Below are 14912 nucleotides of genomic sequence, written 5' to 3'. Positions count from 1 at the left end.
GTCCTAAATCACACGGTGCACTTTCCGGGGGTCTCAAGCTGCCACAACACGGGCCCACCGCATCACTTGAAACTTCTCCGAAACTTTTATGTTCCTGTGTTTCCAAACAGGGAGCCAGCTCACCTCGGGACCTTGGGGTTACAAGACACAGCACAAAGCACAGTCTTCATCAAACAGGGGTACCCAGCACACACAGCACAGTCCTAACAGCCTCTTCCTTGGTTAAAACAGCAAACTGCAGACCAGCTCCAGATCACGAAGCAAGGATAGGTCTTTCCCCAGCAGTCTCTTCAGTTGGTCCTTCCTTAGCAGAGGTTCCTCTTGACCACAAAATAGGTCCAAGCCTTTTCAGTCTCAATCCATTTCTGTTTCATTCCAACGATCCAACTATGAGCCTCAGCACTCATAGTTATACCCCTAAATGTCTTTGAACTTCGTTGTGCTCAGAGGTCCCTGACCCCTGTCTAAATCAGTTCAGGGTGTCTCCCTCCCAGTGTCAACTTTCTCCCTTTGATACTGGGGGTCTGGATCCTTAATCACTCTGCAGGAGATGGATCAATTGGTTTAGAGCACCAGCCCAGTCCTTTTCACCTCCCGGGCTTCTCCTTCCCCTAATCTCCAGATGTGGGGCAGCCTGGTGCCATCTCAATCCCTCCCTGGGTCAAGACCTCTCCCAGCTCCTCTCACCTCTCAAATACAGACAGTAAATCCACATTGAGCAGAGACACACAGAAATGCTCAAAGCACAAATCTCAGCCACTTTCTAAAAGAGGGGTTTCTGAACACACAGTGACAAAACCACTTTCACAGAAAGATGTGTTTTGACACTAAGTTCATGCATACTAAACTTCACCTCTCCATTTTAAACTTATAGGAAACTAGGCTAACAAACACAACACCCAGCCTCCCTCATTCTGTCCTTTGGACAGGATGGCCTTTCAGCAGTGAAAAACAAAATGGAGTGTTTTTCTCTGTCAGGACAGGAAACACACCTTCGTATATGTCCTGCCTTTTACTTACACTGCACCCTGCCTAGGGGTTACCCGGGACCTACCACAGGGGTGCCCACAGTGTATGCAAAATGGAAAGTAATGCCTGACAAATGGTTGCACTTGTCAGGACCACATGCTAACTTAGCAAACTGCAAGCAGGCCCTACACTGCAGGCCTGAGTTCCCTTCTCCGCACACCTTTGCATTACTAGCCCTGGCCCACACAGTGCACATCACTGGGGACTTTACTAGTAAGGCAAACTCACCAATCATGGCCAACCAATTACCATTACACTTTACACAGTAAACACTTGTACTTTGACACTGATCAGCAGTGACAAATTACCCAAAGCATCTACATTGGCAACTATGTCAGGAAAATGGTCTAGGGGGAAAGCAAAAAGTTTAGGGAACTTTAGCTTCCTACATAAATGTATTTCCTAAATGTGTTTTTTTCAAATGGGATTTATACCCTGATTTAGGAAATTAGTCAGTGGTACCCCCTTTCTTTGCAAAAACATGATGGGTACATGTGACAGGTCAGTGTGGGTGCATTGATATGTTTTTGGGCTGTTGGTGGGCCTCTTAAGCTCTAAGGAATCAATTCACAGGCATGATACAGGCATTTTTACTCCCCACTTTGGAAACTGCCAGACAATTTCCCTGAAACGTCAATCAGCGCTGCTCATGTGATACACTTCTTCAATGCTGCTTTGGTGCGGATCTTACAGCAGGTCTGTACTGGCTGATGCAGCAGGGTCACAGAGCACCTGCTGGTGACTGGCCGGCTATCAATCAGAGTTTAGTATGACTGATGTAGCCCTTCCTGTGTGACAACTGTAGAAGTCCCAGCCAGGATCTGGCCCACTGGAGTTAAAGCTAGGGATGCAGCAGGTTTTACTGTGGATTTTCCTAATAAGACAACAACCAATGCATGCAGCATGAGCAAGCTTAATTGCACAGAGTCTCTTATAAATTGCAAAACACTGATACACAGGGGTGTGGAATTTAATAAAATATCTACTTGTCCATGGGGCAGGTTGCTTCGTAAATCTACGTGTCCTGTAACAAAATTCAATTGTCCCTTTTTGTGCCATGTATTGCGGTGATAAATAACGGCAACAATCTCATTAACTGGTTAGAGGCGGCAGACCCAAGAGCAGAGAACGGCCCGGGACCAGGGTTCGATTCCCGACGCGGCAGGGTGTTGGACCAGGATCAGCGGACTCGATAATTCTCGCATCGGTGCCTACTCCAACCAGAGATCACACTCGGCAACTCTGGGCATTAGCTTGCCTCATCTCCACAACGGCCCCTCACAAACGCCGGGGATGCCTGGTTTCACCTTGGAGACTCCCAGGAGGGACTATCTCACAGGGAAAGCCAGGACGGGTTTCCCAGCGGTCTATAGCGCTACGAGGCCTGCGGTGCGGGTAGCAGTGCGCTTTACAAGACACACAATTTATTTATTTATTTATTATATAAGAGTTCTGATATAGCATCTCCAATTATGGCAGGTAATGGGTTGGGAATCTCGTAGAAGCACTCATATTTTTAATCAACTTCTAGGGCTTCCTTCGGGTGCATGACTGGGAAGTGTATTCATTGAAGAATGAAACTAGTGAAGTTTAGAGGCAGGGTAGGAGTGTTACATAGGGCTTCAATGGTTTATAAACCTGCTGGTTGCACAGTGTGAGAGAGATGCCTCAGTGCATGCAGGAACCAATCATTTATACGTTTATATTTTCATATGTACAGATGCTGGTTGATTATGCCTCTATTTACCATGATTAGAGTGACATATCAGGCTGCACGCTTGCCCGACACTGCAATCTGGATATATTGAAAGGTGTTGATTAAGAGCTCTAAGTAAGTGCGATGTTGGGCTACTGAGGCTTGGGCACAATAGGAGTAGCCTAGGTAAGCAAAATCAGTTGTCATTTTCTCATGATCTTGACAGCACTTGTCACATTGTTGAAATGTGTTTGGAGTGAAAGTTTGGAGTCAATGAAACCCCCAATCTCTTTATTTCTGTCAGCCTAGGAGGAGACTCAATCTCTTTAAGTCACAAGTTTTCTTTATTCATCAAGTTATGGTCTCTCTTTTAGTACGATTTAGTTTCAGATGGTTTTGTAGCATCCAAGTTGTTAAATGATTGCAGGCCTTTGCTAAGTACAGATGTTCCAAGATCTGACCGGCTTTCCGGTCTGAGGCAAGCATGGGTAATATTGGCATAGTTATAGCAGTTGAGTTTTAAGGAGTGCACACGCTCAGAGAATAGAGTTTTGAATGCACTGAAAAACAAGAGTGGCCCTAAAGAACATATACCTTTGGAGGGAAGAAGGAACCAGGTTAGAGTTTTCACAGGCTGGTCTATGTCTTATGCAACAACCAGTATAGCAGGAGTATTTGTTAGGGGTGCAAGTGGAAGATCATTAGTCCATGGTTTTCTGTATATGGAATGGTAACGTGTTAGCTGGGGAATGTATTGGGTGAAGGGAATGGATAGGGTATAAGATGAGGTAGGATGGAGGGGATAGGAAAGTTAAGGTAAAGGTAGGGGTATGGATGATAGCTGGGAGTATGCTATTGGAGGGATATTTTAAAAAAGCTGAGTGCGGGTAGGGGCAACAGCAGAATGGGTAGAACTGCAGGCAGGAGTATGCTATGTTACTGGGTTGCTACTTGAGGCTGAGGGCAAAGAAGACCTTGGCTAGTGAGAAGGAAGACAGTAATTGTTTGGTGGTGGTTGTTTCGTTCTGATATTTTGTTGGTATTCTACTCTCTGTGGTTGCTGGCCTTGCCTGTATTTGAGATGCCTATGTCGCAGGGAGAACGGGGGTGGTGGAGGTGTTAGGGAGTTAGCGCAGAATACAGATTTACATTTGGGTACTTCTCCCTTGGAATTATTATAAAAACCTTTTAGTTAATTAAAGTGTACAGCTGGACGCAACTTTTGGAATCATTAACCTTACTGGCAACAGAAACCGTGGTAGTCTATCCAGAGGCAAAAGTATGTCTGCCCTATGGTGTAATTACAAAATCCTCATTTGTACGTCTATGGATTCACAAAGTACCAGTGGTGTTGCTATCGTGAGTATACCCTACAGGAACCCAAAGGCCATAGTTGTAGGCTGGTGAAGGTAGGCCTGTAAGGTCCATCCAGATGAGATGGCAACCTTAGAGCCCAGGATCCCACAGTAGCAGATCTATGAAATCCATCCAGAGGTGAAAGTGTGAGGAGTGCAAAGGGGTTTGGGAGGTCAGGGGGCGCACGATTGCACCAGGCCATGCCATTCACTCATCCCACGCAAACTAAACACGTAAGACTCTTGGCTAGGTGGAGTGCCCAAGTTCTGCACCCAGCCTCAGCCACACCGGCGGCAAAGCTGGATGTAGCGACTTCTGCCTGTTCTGTTGTTCCTACGGAAAAGTTAATAGAGTGGAAGGTTCAAAATAGTTTATTTAGTAATAACTTCGGCCTAATTTTACAAAAATGTGTGAAATTTAGATTATAATGAGCAAGTTAAGTGCAATTCGAGTACCTTACATTTTGTGAAGTTCCCCCAAACCTTGCGGAGTAAAGCTCTAGTATGCAACTTTGATGTAATTCTATAAAGCAGTTTTCACTGTAAACAAGAGCAAATATTCTAATGGAACCCATATGGAAAATACTTTTTTGATCCCTCCTTTAACTTTTCTCCTGATATAAATAAGCGTGAGACTTGGCATTTCACAACGCAGCCTATGGTGCTAATTATGTGCCAAGTGTCACGCAGGTGTGTCAAAAAACAGCAAAGTTAAAAAGGAAAATTCAATGGTAACTGAAAGTTAATAATAACTAGACACACTCTTCAGACTTTAAACTGGACCTTATGGTCTCTCTCTGGGGAGGCAGCTGTGTAATATAGCCCAATAGTGCCCTCGAGGGGTTCTGGTGACAGTGTTTTCATTGAGGTGGCACAAGTTATGCTTTGTGTTGCTAACAGTAACTGTCCATTTACAGTGGGTTTTCTCTTTCAATTCCACGCCATCAATGCACTTTAGCTGTGGTTTTAAAGTGGATTTCTGGGATTTCTTTAAACATTTGTTATTGTGTCATGAGCAGAGGAAACCTTAGCATACATTTATCTTCACTGTGCCCCGCATTTGGTCACGCCCAGCAACAGCTTTTTAACCACCTTGACAGCCACCCCACTGCAGACCGACTCAAGCCACAAGGAACAAAGGATGGTTACAGAGCTGGCCTACAACCATGCCCTGTGTGCAACTTCTCTCGATTCCAACATGTGAGGGCCCAAACCCAGCTGTGTACAGCCTTTGGCCAGGTCATGAACCCATCTTCACAAGACCAACATCATTTGGCAGTACCAGCTCGGGTTAGCCTCAGGTCATGGCCAGCCCCTGTGCACATGGCAGTGTTCCTGTGCACGGTCATATGTGGTGAGTGTTGGCTGCAGGCCACGCCCCAATCTCTTCTGCTCTTGTGTTTGGTAATGCGTACGTAGTGCTCATTTTTTTTGTCTACTGCTGCCATTAAATGTGTCCCCCCTCGACACATCTGCATTAATCTTGTGAGGCCAACACTGCGTTTAACTTGACAAATATCCTCTACACTTCATACAGCTTTGTTAAATGCTGACTATGTTATTTACTTTGTCGTACCACCCCTTCATCTGCCAAAAGCGTGAGACCCCGGCTATGTGCTTAACAAGAAAGCACCGTTAATAGCAATAGAACGCTTTCCATACCTCGGAACCCTGTAAAACTATTGTACATTTCTTTTGCAGCGTATCTGCACAATCTTGAAATACCAAGCGCAGGGTTCAATGTAATAACCACCTTCACAATGTCGGGCATAGTTGACAAAAAGTGGCAACATTTTCAGATCTGCATTAAACTACACGTTCTGAAAAGCAATGTAAACATGCTAAGCGTCTGTCACACTTGATACTGTTTTGTCAAAGGCTGATAAAGTTATACAAGAATCAAGAAACGCATTTAAATTAACTCTCAGATGTCCGCCGTTTAGAACTTAAATATCTAACAAAACGACTTTATAATATATAAATAAACCACAAAAAACACATTTAAAGTTAAAGTCTAGTATTAGGACAACTTTAGTGCAATTCTGAAGAGCACACACTCCTAGAGGACCTACAGTGAAATACGCTTTTGTGTTTTTAATCCCCGCTGCTACCATTATTACCGTATCCTCCCTTGGACAGATATTATGGAAGCCTTACACAACAAGTAGCTGGAAGGCCTAATGGGATGCAAATATTATGCAGATTTCTTAATTATGTCAAAATTATTAGCAAACCAAAATGAGCCTTGTCAACAGAAAGTGAGACTCAATCACAAATATAGAGTTGCTATCGCTGAAGCGAACGTATATCACAACATCACAACATGATGCTATACATCATATTTGTTGGGGATAAGCAGGGGCCATGAATGAGCACAACAAATATCCCAAAACTCTTGGCTAATCTGGATGTAGGATTTAAGGAGCGCTTTGTGTGTGCAGAAGCTACTTAGGTTTGTAGCAGATGTGAGCAGTGTTCCTACACACGGACCATAGGCTCGTAGTAGGGAATGTTTAACAGCAGGTAGAGGAGTCTCGGGGACGGGGGTGCTGAATGGTCTGGTTTGGGGAATCTCTCGGATGGCAAAAGGGGTCCAAAAAAGGGCGCATTACCAGCTACACCTGCGTCCAATCTGCCACACCATATAAACTCATGCTGGCGCTCACCTCAAACAGCGCCAGGTTCCGGTCATAGGACTCCTCTCCATTGTCAAAGTTGTTGAGGTATAACCCAGAATCTTTCCTCGGAGGGTCTCCTGCAAAGGGGACGAAAAAAAGAAAGAATGAGGTCCTGAGAAGGGAAAACACAGTATTTCCAACTGTCGCATTCAGCCATGTCCCCGACTGTTTCCCTGCAGACGTAGTGATTGAGCGATAGCTGGGGCCTTGAAAATGAATAAAGGTCGACCTTCCCATTCTGAAATCTTGGGAAAATATTGATAGATTCTAAAAAGCCATCTTCACCTAAACAAGAATCCTAATTAACACTTATTTCATTTATAGAGGACTTCTACAAACACAACCTTCAAAAAAAGATTGCAGCAAAAATACCAGAGTGGCAATTTCCAAGGGCAGGGGACGCTCAACCCTAATGTGCCACCCGTGACACAACTGACTAGGTTCTGCAAAGATAATTTCCTGTGAAAGTAAGTGAAATGCGGGGCTGTGGGGAAAGCACAGCCAGACAGAAGTGTCGGTGAAAAGGCTTTGTGCAGCAGGTAGGGAGACGATGGCAGGTACTGCACGTGTGGTATGTATGTACTGAGCTTAGTAGTGGGGGGCTGTACCTGGGAATGAGGCATTCCATGTTTTCTTCCAGTTGGTGGGGTGAGAGGCTGTTTATAGGAAGTATGGGGGGAAATGATAGCTGCAGAAGGTAGAGTCATGATGGAACTGGGACTGGTACTGGCTGGTACTGCATGTGTGGTATGTATGTACTGAGCTTAGTAGTGAGGGGCTGTACCTGGGAATGAGGCATTCCATGTATTCTTCCAGTTGGTGGGGTGAGAGGCTGTTTATAGGAAGTATGGGGGGAAATGATAGCTGCAGAAGGTAGAGTCATGATGGAACTGGGACTGGTACTGGCTGACAATTGATACATGGAGGCAGGTAATGGGTTGGGAATCCTGACGGCTTGTTACTAGGAACTAGCGCTTCGGGAGGAGGGAAAAGGATTTTGTTACTAGGTATTAGTACTTTGGAAAAAACAAGGAGACTATGGACGGAACACTGAAACTTTTCAGAGACTCACACCCACCCTCACAGATCTGGGTTGAATCCATCATCCTTCTTTAGCTCACTTCTCCACCCCAGTTCAGATCCAGCCATATGCAAATCAGTCTTGACCCTGTTCCTCATGTGAACAGTCCAGCCTGAACTGCCACGCCAAGTACCTTGCTCACTTTGCCACTAGATTCAAGATAGACTGGCTGATCAGGGGTGATGCTTGTTTCTGGTCAGGGAAGACCTGGCTTGGCAGTTCGGGCTGGACTGTTCCCATGAGAAACAGACTGATAAACATTGGCTGGGTCTGAACTGGGGTGGCAAAGTGAGCTAAAGAATGATGATGGATTCAACCTAGAACTGTGACTGGGGGCGAGTGCCTGAAAAGTTTCAGCGCTCCGGCCGTCATCTCCTTGTGTTTACTAGTACTTGAGAAACATAAAGAGACATACAGCAAATTGTTCTGAAATTGTTTCAAGTTAGGTGCGAGAAACGTAATAAAAAAAAGACATTAATAAACTTGTAATTTTGCTTTCCACATTCTGAATAAGTACCAGAATACAAAAAGAGAATAAACAGGACCAGATGACTTTTCTAAAGGCGTCAACTACAGTGAGTCCCCACCACACTGCTGAAGTCAAAACACCACTTAGGGTACCAAAGAACTCTGCTTTATAATATCCTCTCACCTCTGGGTTAGCAGTTTTGTCTCACGGCCCATCTCTGGACTTGCCCACAACATATTCCACGTAAAACTGGAAGCGGACTTCTTTCTCAGTTAAGATCATGTCTTTTCTCAGGTCCCACCGGCTTCCAAACCCTTTTCCCTCCCTCCAGCAATGCGGCCTCTCCTAGGCCCTTCTGCATGACCCAACAGCGATTTCCAGCTCAGCAGCTCGTTCAATTAGGAGACCATGCCTCAATGTAGCCTCTTGGGTCCCACTTTCCCATCACTTCTCAGAAGGTGCCCACTCCGCATGCTTGCAGCAATGGGGAGAATGAGCAACCAGCACACCAGGAAGGTGGGAACTCTCATAAGCACTTCCACGAGCCTGGCCTTATGAGCCACATGCCAGACAACTGGCATCTTGTTACAATGTAGCGCCAGCCCTCGCAACTAACTTCAGCTCCGGATTCCCAAGGGAAAAGTCCCGCTTTCATCATTGATGTTATGTTATGTTATAGATTATTTGTATAGCGCCTATCACCGCCGGTCTCTAAGCGCTGATGAAGGGTTACAGTGGTGTAGATGCTAGGCAGGCAAGCTAGCCACCAGCTTCAGTGCTGGCTGCTCCAGTAACATGCCATCCAACTTTCGCCTCAGAGCTCCAGGTCAGCTGGGTTCAGCTTGTCTCCAGGCAGGGAAGCAGATAAAGCCAGGAGTCACCAACCCGCAGGGACAGGATAAGAATAGACACCCGTAGCTTAAGCTGCCAAGATCACAACGGTGACATGATGCTAATGGATGATCGGCTATGAGGCTATAGCCACAGTGAAGTGCATCTGCCATAATAGCTATTCAAGCCAATCCCCTTTCTGTCTTTTTGACAATCTTAAATGTGTACTCATACTTTGTTTCCATTTAATCAATTTGACTGACATGCCTGAGAGCACTGAATTTTAGAAGAAAAAACAAGCACTGGAAACAATGTATTCTGACGGCATGGTGCAAAGTAAAAAAACGAATCAGCTAAAATTACATGTGGTCCGTCCCCGGAAGCATGAGCGAATATGGGGAAAATGGTTAAACTGTTATGGGCTGAGGTCTATCAATGTCTCTAATTAAACATGTACTTTTGTATGGGATCATGTGGGTGAGTAGAATTATTTTGGCGACTGACATTGGTAATGTTTTGCAAAATTAAATAAACAAACTTCAGGAGGTCCAACTCAGGTTTTCATCTTTCTAAGGTTGATAAAATAAGTCCCAATGAGGGTAACAAACATCTGTTAATCAAGCCTTGATGTTTTAGTGACTTATACTATATGAATTATTAGTCCTTACTACTGGTTATAGTATCCCTACACCTGTCCGGCACACTTAACTACTACACCACTTGGGTCCTTTTCCAGCTAATTTCATGCCTTGCTGTACTTGGTTCATAATTCCTCTCAAGCCGTCTAGTACACCACTTGGCTCCTTTCCACTGACATACATACATTAGGTTTACATCACTGCTGACTCCTTGCACCGATCTGGAAAATCTCTCCAACACTGGGCTTCCCCGCCACATGCCTAAACCTCCGAATTGCACAACATATCTAATACCAGCCCACACACCAACAGACCTCTTCAGAGAAAAAACAAACCCATACAGCACTTAAGACTCATCAATCCCCACGTTCCAACTAATACCACCTACCTTACACTTTGTTAATGTCATTGCCTGACACCCCAGCTTCTAAACACGTCACAGGCCATATTCCACTAAGTTATGCCATCACAGTTATCTTTTACCCACACACAAGCTTGCTCTTTCTCACACTCGCTCTCTCTCATAATACCTTGGCTCAAAATACACAAACTATTTGAGTGCCACCCTCAAATTAAATAAACCTTCTCCCCATCCGACCAGGAATGCCCAAGATGCTGCCACAAAACGTCACCTGTTACAGAACTTCCATCCCTGCAAAGATACACAGCACAATGCTGCACAGGATCCCCATCAACCACCCCCACGTCATAGATGCCTGTGAAATCCTGATAGAGAACTCCCGTTTGGTGCAGAGGACAGAACACCATAAACTGGATAGAAGGGGGTTAATTATATTTCACAGAAGGGGGAAGGTAGGGCAATGAAACTCCAGGGAGAGGGTAATGCAGGGGTCTGGGAACTAAGGGACATGACGCGTTAAAATAGGTTAACACTGTTCCAGATACAGAGGACCCCGGTAGAAATGATAAAAACAATCCCACAGCATTTAGATTAACATCCAGAAGCGTTCTGGATTTCATCGTTTCGCGTAGGTCTACTCATTATACGGCTCTAAAAACTCTACTGTTCATCTCATGGTCCCCCACCCCAAAGTGAGGACTTTCGCAAACCTGCTCTGTGGACAGATGTCATGATAGACGATTTGCAGATACTGAATTTTGGTGTTTTAGTATATGCTTGATCTCTTTGCATTCAGTAGTTCAGAAACAGAGCCTTATCGTCTTAATTGTCCAGGTGGATTCATTCAGCCCTTTAAAAAGGCTCGTTGTCCCACAGGACATTGATGGATACTCAGTCCTGGGCTGGATCACAGAGTGGTTATCAGTGATTTCTGCATGGAGTCAGTTTCTTCTCAGCTTCTTAACCAGCTTTTCCTTCCAGTCATAAACCACATATACCTGGGTAAACAACTTATAGCGGTCAGTCAATTCGAAAGGGCTCCTGCTTCTCCACCCTACAATTGAGATATGGCCCCATGCCGGTCACTAGGTGAGGTTACTCAGTCATGTTTTAAAATCACTTTTTAATACACGGGTTTTTGCAGATTGTTATTGTTGGTTAGTATGAAGCTCTCAGGTTGTCCTATATCAAGAGTACGTTTTTGTCTTTTAATTTTGGAACTTATAGCTTTGTTTTTGAAATTGGATAACTCCAAGTATCAGAATGCACAGGAAAAAACAGCGGGGGAAAAAATTACAAAAAACAATTTGATGGACAGAATGTAGATCAATGTCTTACATTCACCCCAGTACAAGGATCTGGGCCTAAATCCATCGTTTTTTGCACTCCACACCACCCTGGGTCAGATAATAGCTTTATGCAAATCAGCTCTGACCCTGTGCCCCATGGGAACAGTCCAGTCCGAACTACAACAGCCATATCTTTCCCAGACCGGAATCAAGCATCCGAGGACCGGACCGGTTTCGAGGTAACACCTCTCATCAGCCCGGCTAGCTTGACTCCAGTGGTGTGGAGGCTCTGGGACCCACGTCTGGGCATCCCCAGCTTTGCATATCGCCATTGTCTAACCCAGGGTGGTGTGGAGTGCAAAAAAACAATGGATTTGGGCCCTGATCTTTTGACTGGGGTAGTGTGTGACATTGATCCACATTCAGTCCATCACTTGTTGTTTTTGCAATCAGGAAAAAACAGCAGTGCAGCTTAGACTCCATGAGCTCTCCCAACAAACCTAATCACGTGAGAATATTTCTAGGCCTGGGCAGAGTTCACCGAGTTAGGTGACAAAAAAAACCACTGCACTCCGCGGAGTTCTGTAAGCGGCGCACTGAAATAAGTTATGCTGCTCGCGCAGATTTTTAGCGCCGGGCGTTTGTTCCACGCTGTAAAATCAGCACCAACTGCACCACACGCAGTGCAAGAGGGCACAGCTTCTTTGTGCGGCTCGAGTAGATGTTCTAGTAAAGCGGCAGGTTTCTCATTGCGAGAGGTAGCGACCTGCCACGACCGCCCGCGTTGAGAAATCTCGCCGGGAGGTGGTCTAGCGTTGCATTTTCCTCGCTCGCCAACTTAACCCTGGCAAGTTGCGAGAGGAAAACCTCTGTTCCGCGCCACTACGTAGAGTGTTTTGGAACTCCACGCTCAAAGCAGAGTGGGAAAAACTCTGCAAACTCCATGAGCAGAGTGGATTTATGGCCCAGGCCAAAATATTTCAAATTTTTTCAACCAAAACAAAGAATGAGGGTTCAGAACTAAAACAAGGCATACTTACGGCATGTTTTCGGAATTATAGGTGTGAGTATAGGCGTTGGTCTAGGTAAAGTGAGTAGGGCGTGATTGGTCACTATAAAAAGAGGCACTCAGCTTCAAAATAATGTTCTTCACATGCCCACGTGCAGGTTTGTAAGAAGAGAAAGCAAAGAACTACAAAAATTGCTATAGACGCTCAGCTAGGGTAATTTCATAGTGTGTGGTACACATGATCTGCACTAAAGACAGCTACGGAAGGAATCATAAAATGTGGGCATAGGTAGTGGAACACAAGATGAGATAGTGACAGGTACATAGTGAGAGGGATCAATAGCGATTGCCAGAGGAGATGGAGTTGTGAGAGACAGAGCTGGACAGATTGACAAAAAGAGCGAGAGGATGAAAGTATGAGAAGAAAAAGACATGCCTCATAATGTGGATAGGAGATAATAATAGAGGAAGAAAGCGGAAGTCGCACTAAAGATTACAGTGACAAGGCTTAGTGAAAGGGATGGAAGAAATAATGTGACATTGGAAGAAAGTCAAAGGATCATGGTGAAATGAAGAAAGGGAACAGGCTGTGGATGAAGCACTCAGACCCCCGTTCATTTGAAAACAATGAAGTGAGCCGTTTCAATGTAATTTAATTTCGATGGGGACATACGTTACCAGCTTTTAAACTCGGCTATGGGAAGGGGACCCCCATTTATCATTTAAAAAAAGGTCCCTGGTCTTATCTTTTTAGGTCTTGGCTAGCGTAGGCTGCGCTTGCGCAGTCTCGCTGCCGAGATTTTATGTCTTCTAGTAGTGGGCTGAAGCCAGCCCCTCTTCTCCATTGGCTGGCTTCCTAAACGGCGGCCAGCCATTGGAGAAGAGCTTTGTTAGTCAAGTTAAGCCCCGGCTTTTTCGGATTGGGGTGTGTTTGTTGCGGACTTTTCTCTCCATGACATCATCCCTCCAAAACACGCCCCTCAATCCGAAAAAGCCGGGCCGTTTATTGGGTCTACAGTGAATTGCACGCCTTTTACTTGCCAAACGTATTAGAGTACATTAAAGCATCGTCATCTCTTGGTACCCTCAAATGAGACCGTTCCAACGAGAAGAGGCCGGTAGCACGCAGTAGACAATATTGTTGATCTGAATTGGGCAGCTCGCCGTTTCATTGGACAAGTCTAAGTATGGCCATTTCGGTTGCATTTTGCGTGTGCGTCCCAGCCACTTCGCGGGGCGGACAGCGCTGTATGAAGAGTTGTTTATTTGCCCAGATGAATACTCGAAGGGCAAGTCTCCCAAGAGAGTGAACACAGCCTGAAGAGCAGCACAGCTAATGTTGCTGCGTCACCTGTGGGACAGGTGCATTTATGGAGCTGTGAGCAGTGCTTGACATTGAAAAAGTGCCGGTACTCTCAAATTAAAAGTATTGCGATCCATCTCAATATAAAAAAAGCGTCGGTACTCAGTACTGGCCCACTTAAAGTACTGCCTGTGAGTGGTTGTGTACTGAAGAGGATGAGCCGTGCGCTGTGTTCACGTGCTGCGTAGGTTGGACACAGCTGTCCACCGATAAAGGACAGATTGGGCTGTAACAATGTCTCCTGTGCGCATGTGCTGAAAACTTGCTCCTCTGCCCCACGGCTTCAGTTTTCAGCTCTGCCAATACAGCTTTCAGAGGTTTGAGGTTTATAGTTTAAATGGACTTTGGGGTCGAAGGTCTGTGCGAGCCCCAGCTTTTTCGGATTGGGGGGCATGTTTTTTGCTGTCTTTTCTCTCCGTGACGTCATCCCTCTAAAACAGGCCCCCCAATCCGAAAAAGCCGGGGCCGTTTATTGTGTCTACAGTGAATTGCACACCTTTGTGTGTCTGTTGGGCTCTGTGCGTGCGTGTGTGTGTGTGTGTTGGGCTCTGTGTGAGTGTATGTGTTGGACTCTCTGTGTGTGTGTGTTGGGCTCTGTGTGTGTGTGTTGGGCTCTGTGTGTGTGTGTGTGTGTGTGTGTGTGTGTGTGTGTGTGTGTGTGTGTGTGTGTGTGTTGGGCTCTGTGTGTGTGTGTTGGGCTCAGTGTGTGTGTGTGTGTGTGTGTTAGTGGTGTAATGTAGCACTTCAGAAGACACAACCATTAGTGCGGTTTCCATCCACACTTTTTGGAAAGAAAACCGGTTACGTATCTGCAAGACTATTTATCTGTTGCTTAGAAACTGGGGGAAACAAAGCTCATTGACCACATGTATTGCAGGCTTGCAATGCAGTGTGTGTGTGCTCTGTGTGTGTTTGCGTTGAGCTCTGTGTGTGTGTGCATTGGGCTCTGTGTGTGTGCGTGTGTGTTGGGCTGTGTGTGTGTGTGTTGGGCTCTGTGCGTGTGTGTTGGGCTGTGTGTGTGTGTGTGTGTGTGTTGGGCTCTGTGTGTGTGTGTGTGTTGGGCTCTGTGTGTGTGTGTGTGTTGGGCTCTGTGTGTGTGTGTTGGGCTCTGAG

General features: G+C 45.6%; 1 protein-coding gene across 4 annotated transcripts in view; it reads right to left on the bottom strand.

The window, feature by feature from the left end:
* The window catches only part of SLC12A6 (solute carrier family 12 member 6), a 734261-nt gene that overhangs the window by 330256 nt on the left and 389093 nt on the right, over nucleotides 1-14912 (bottom strand). For all 4 annotated transcript variants that reach the window (XM_086923612.1, XM_086923613.1, XM_086923614.1 and 1 more), the window contains one exon: nucleotides 6747-6835. In XM_086923612.1, coding sequence (XP_086779738.1) covers nucleotides 6747-6835 — 89 coding nt within the window. The remainder of the gene's footprint in view (nucleotides 1-6746; nucleotides 6836-14912) is intronic.

This window comes from Lissotriton vulgaris, chromosome 5, assembly GCF_964263255.1.
Source record: "Lissotriton vulgaris chromosome 5, aLisVul1.2, whole genome shotgun sequence".
Lineage (NCBI taxonomy): Eukaryota > Metazoa > Chordata > Amphibia > Caudata > Salamandridae > Lissotriton > Lissotriton vulgaris.
This window is presented reverse-complemented; position numbering and strand designations above follow the sequence as displayed.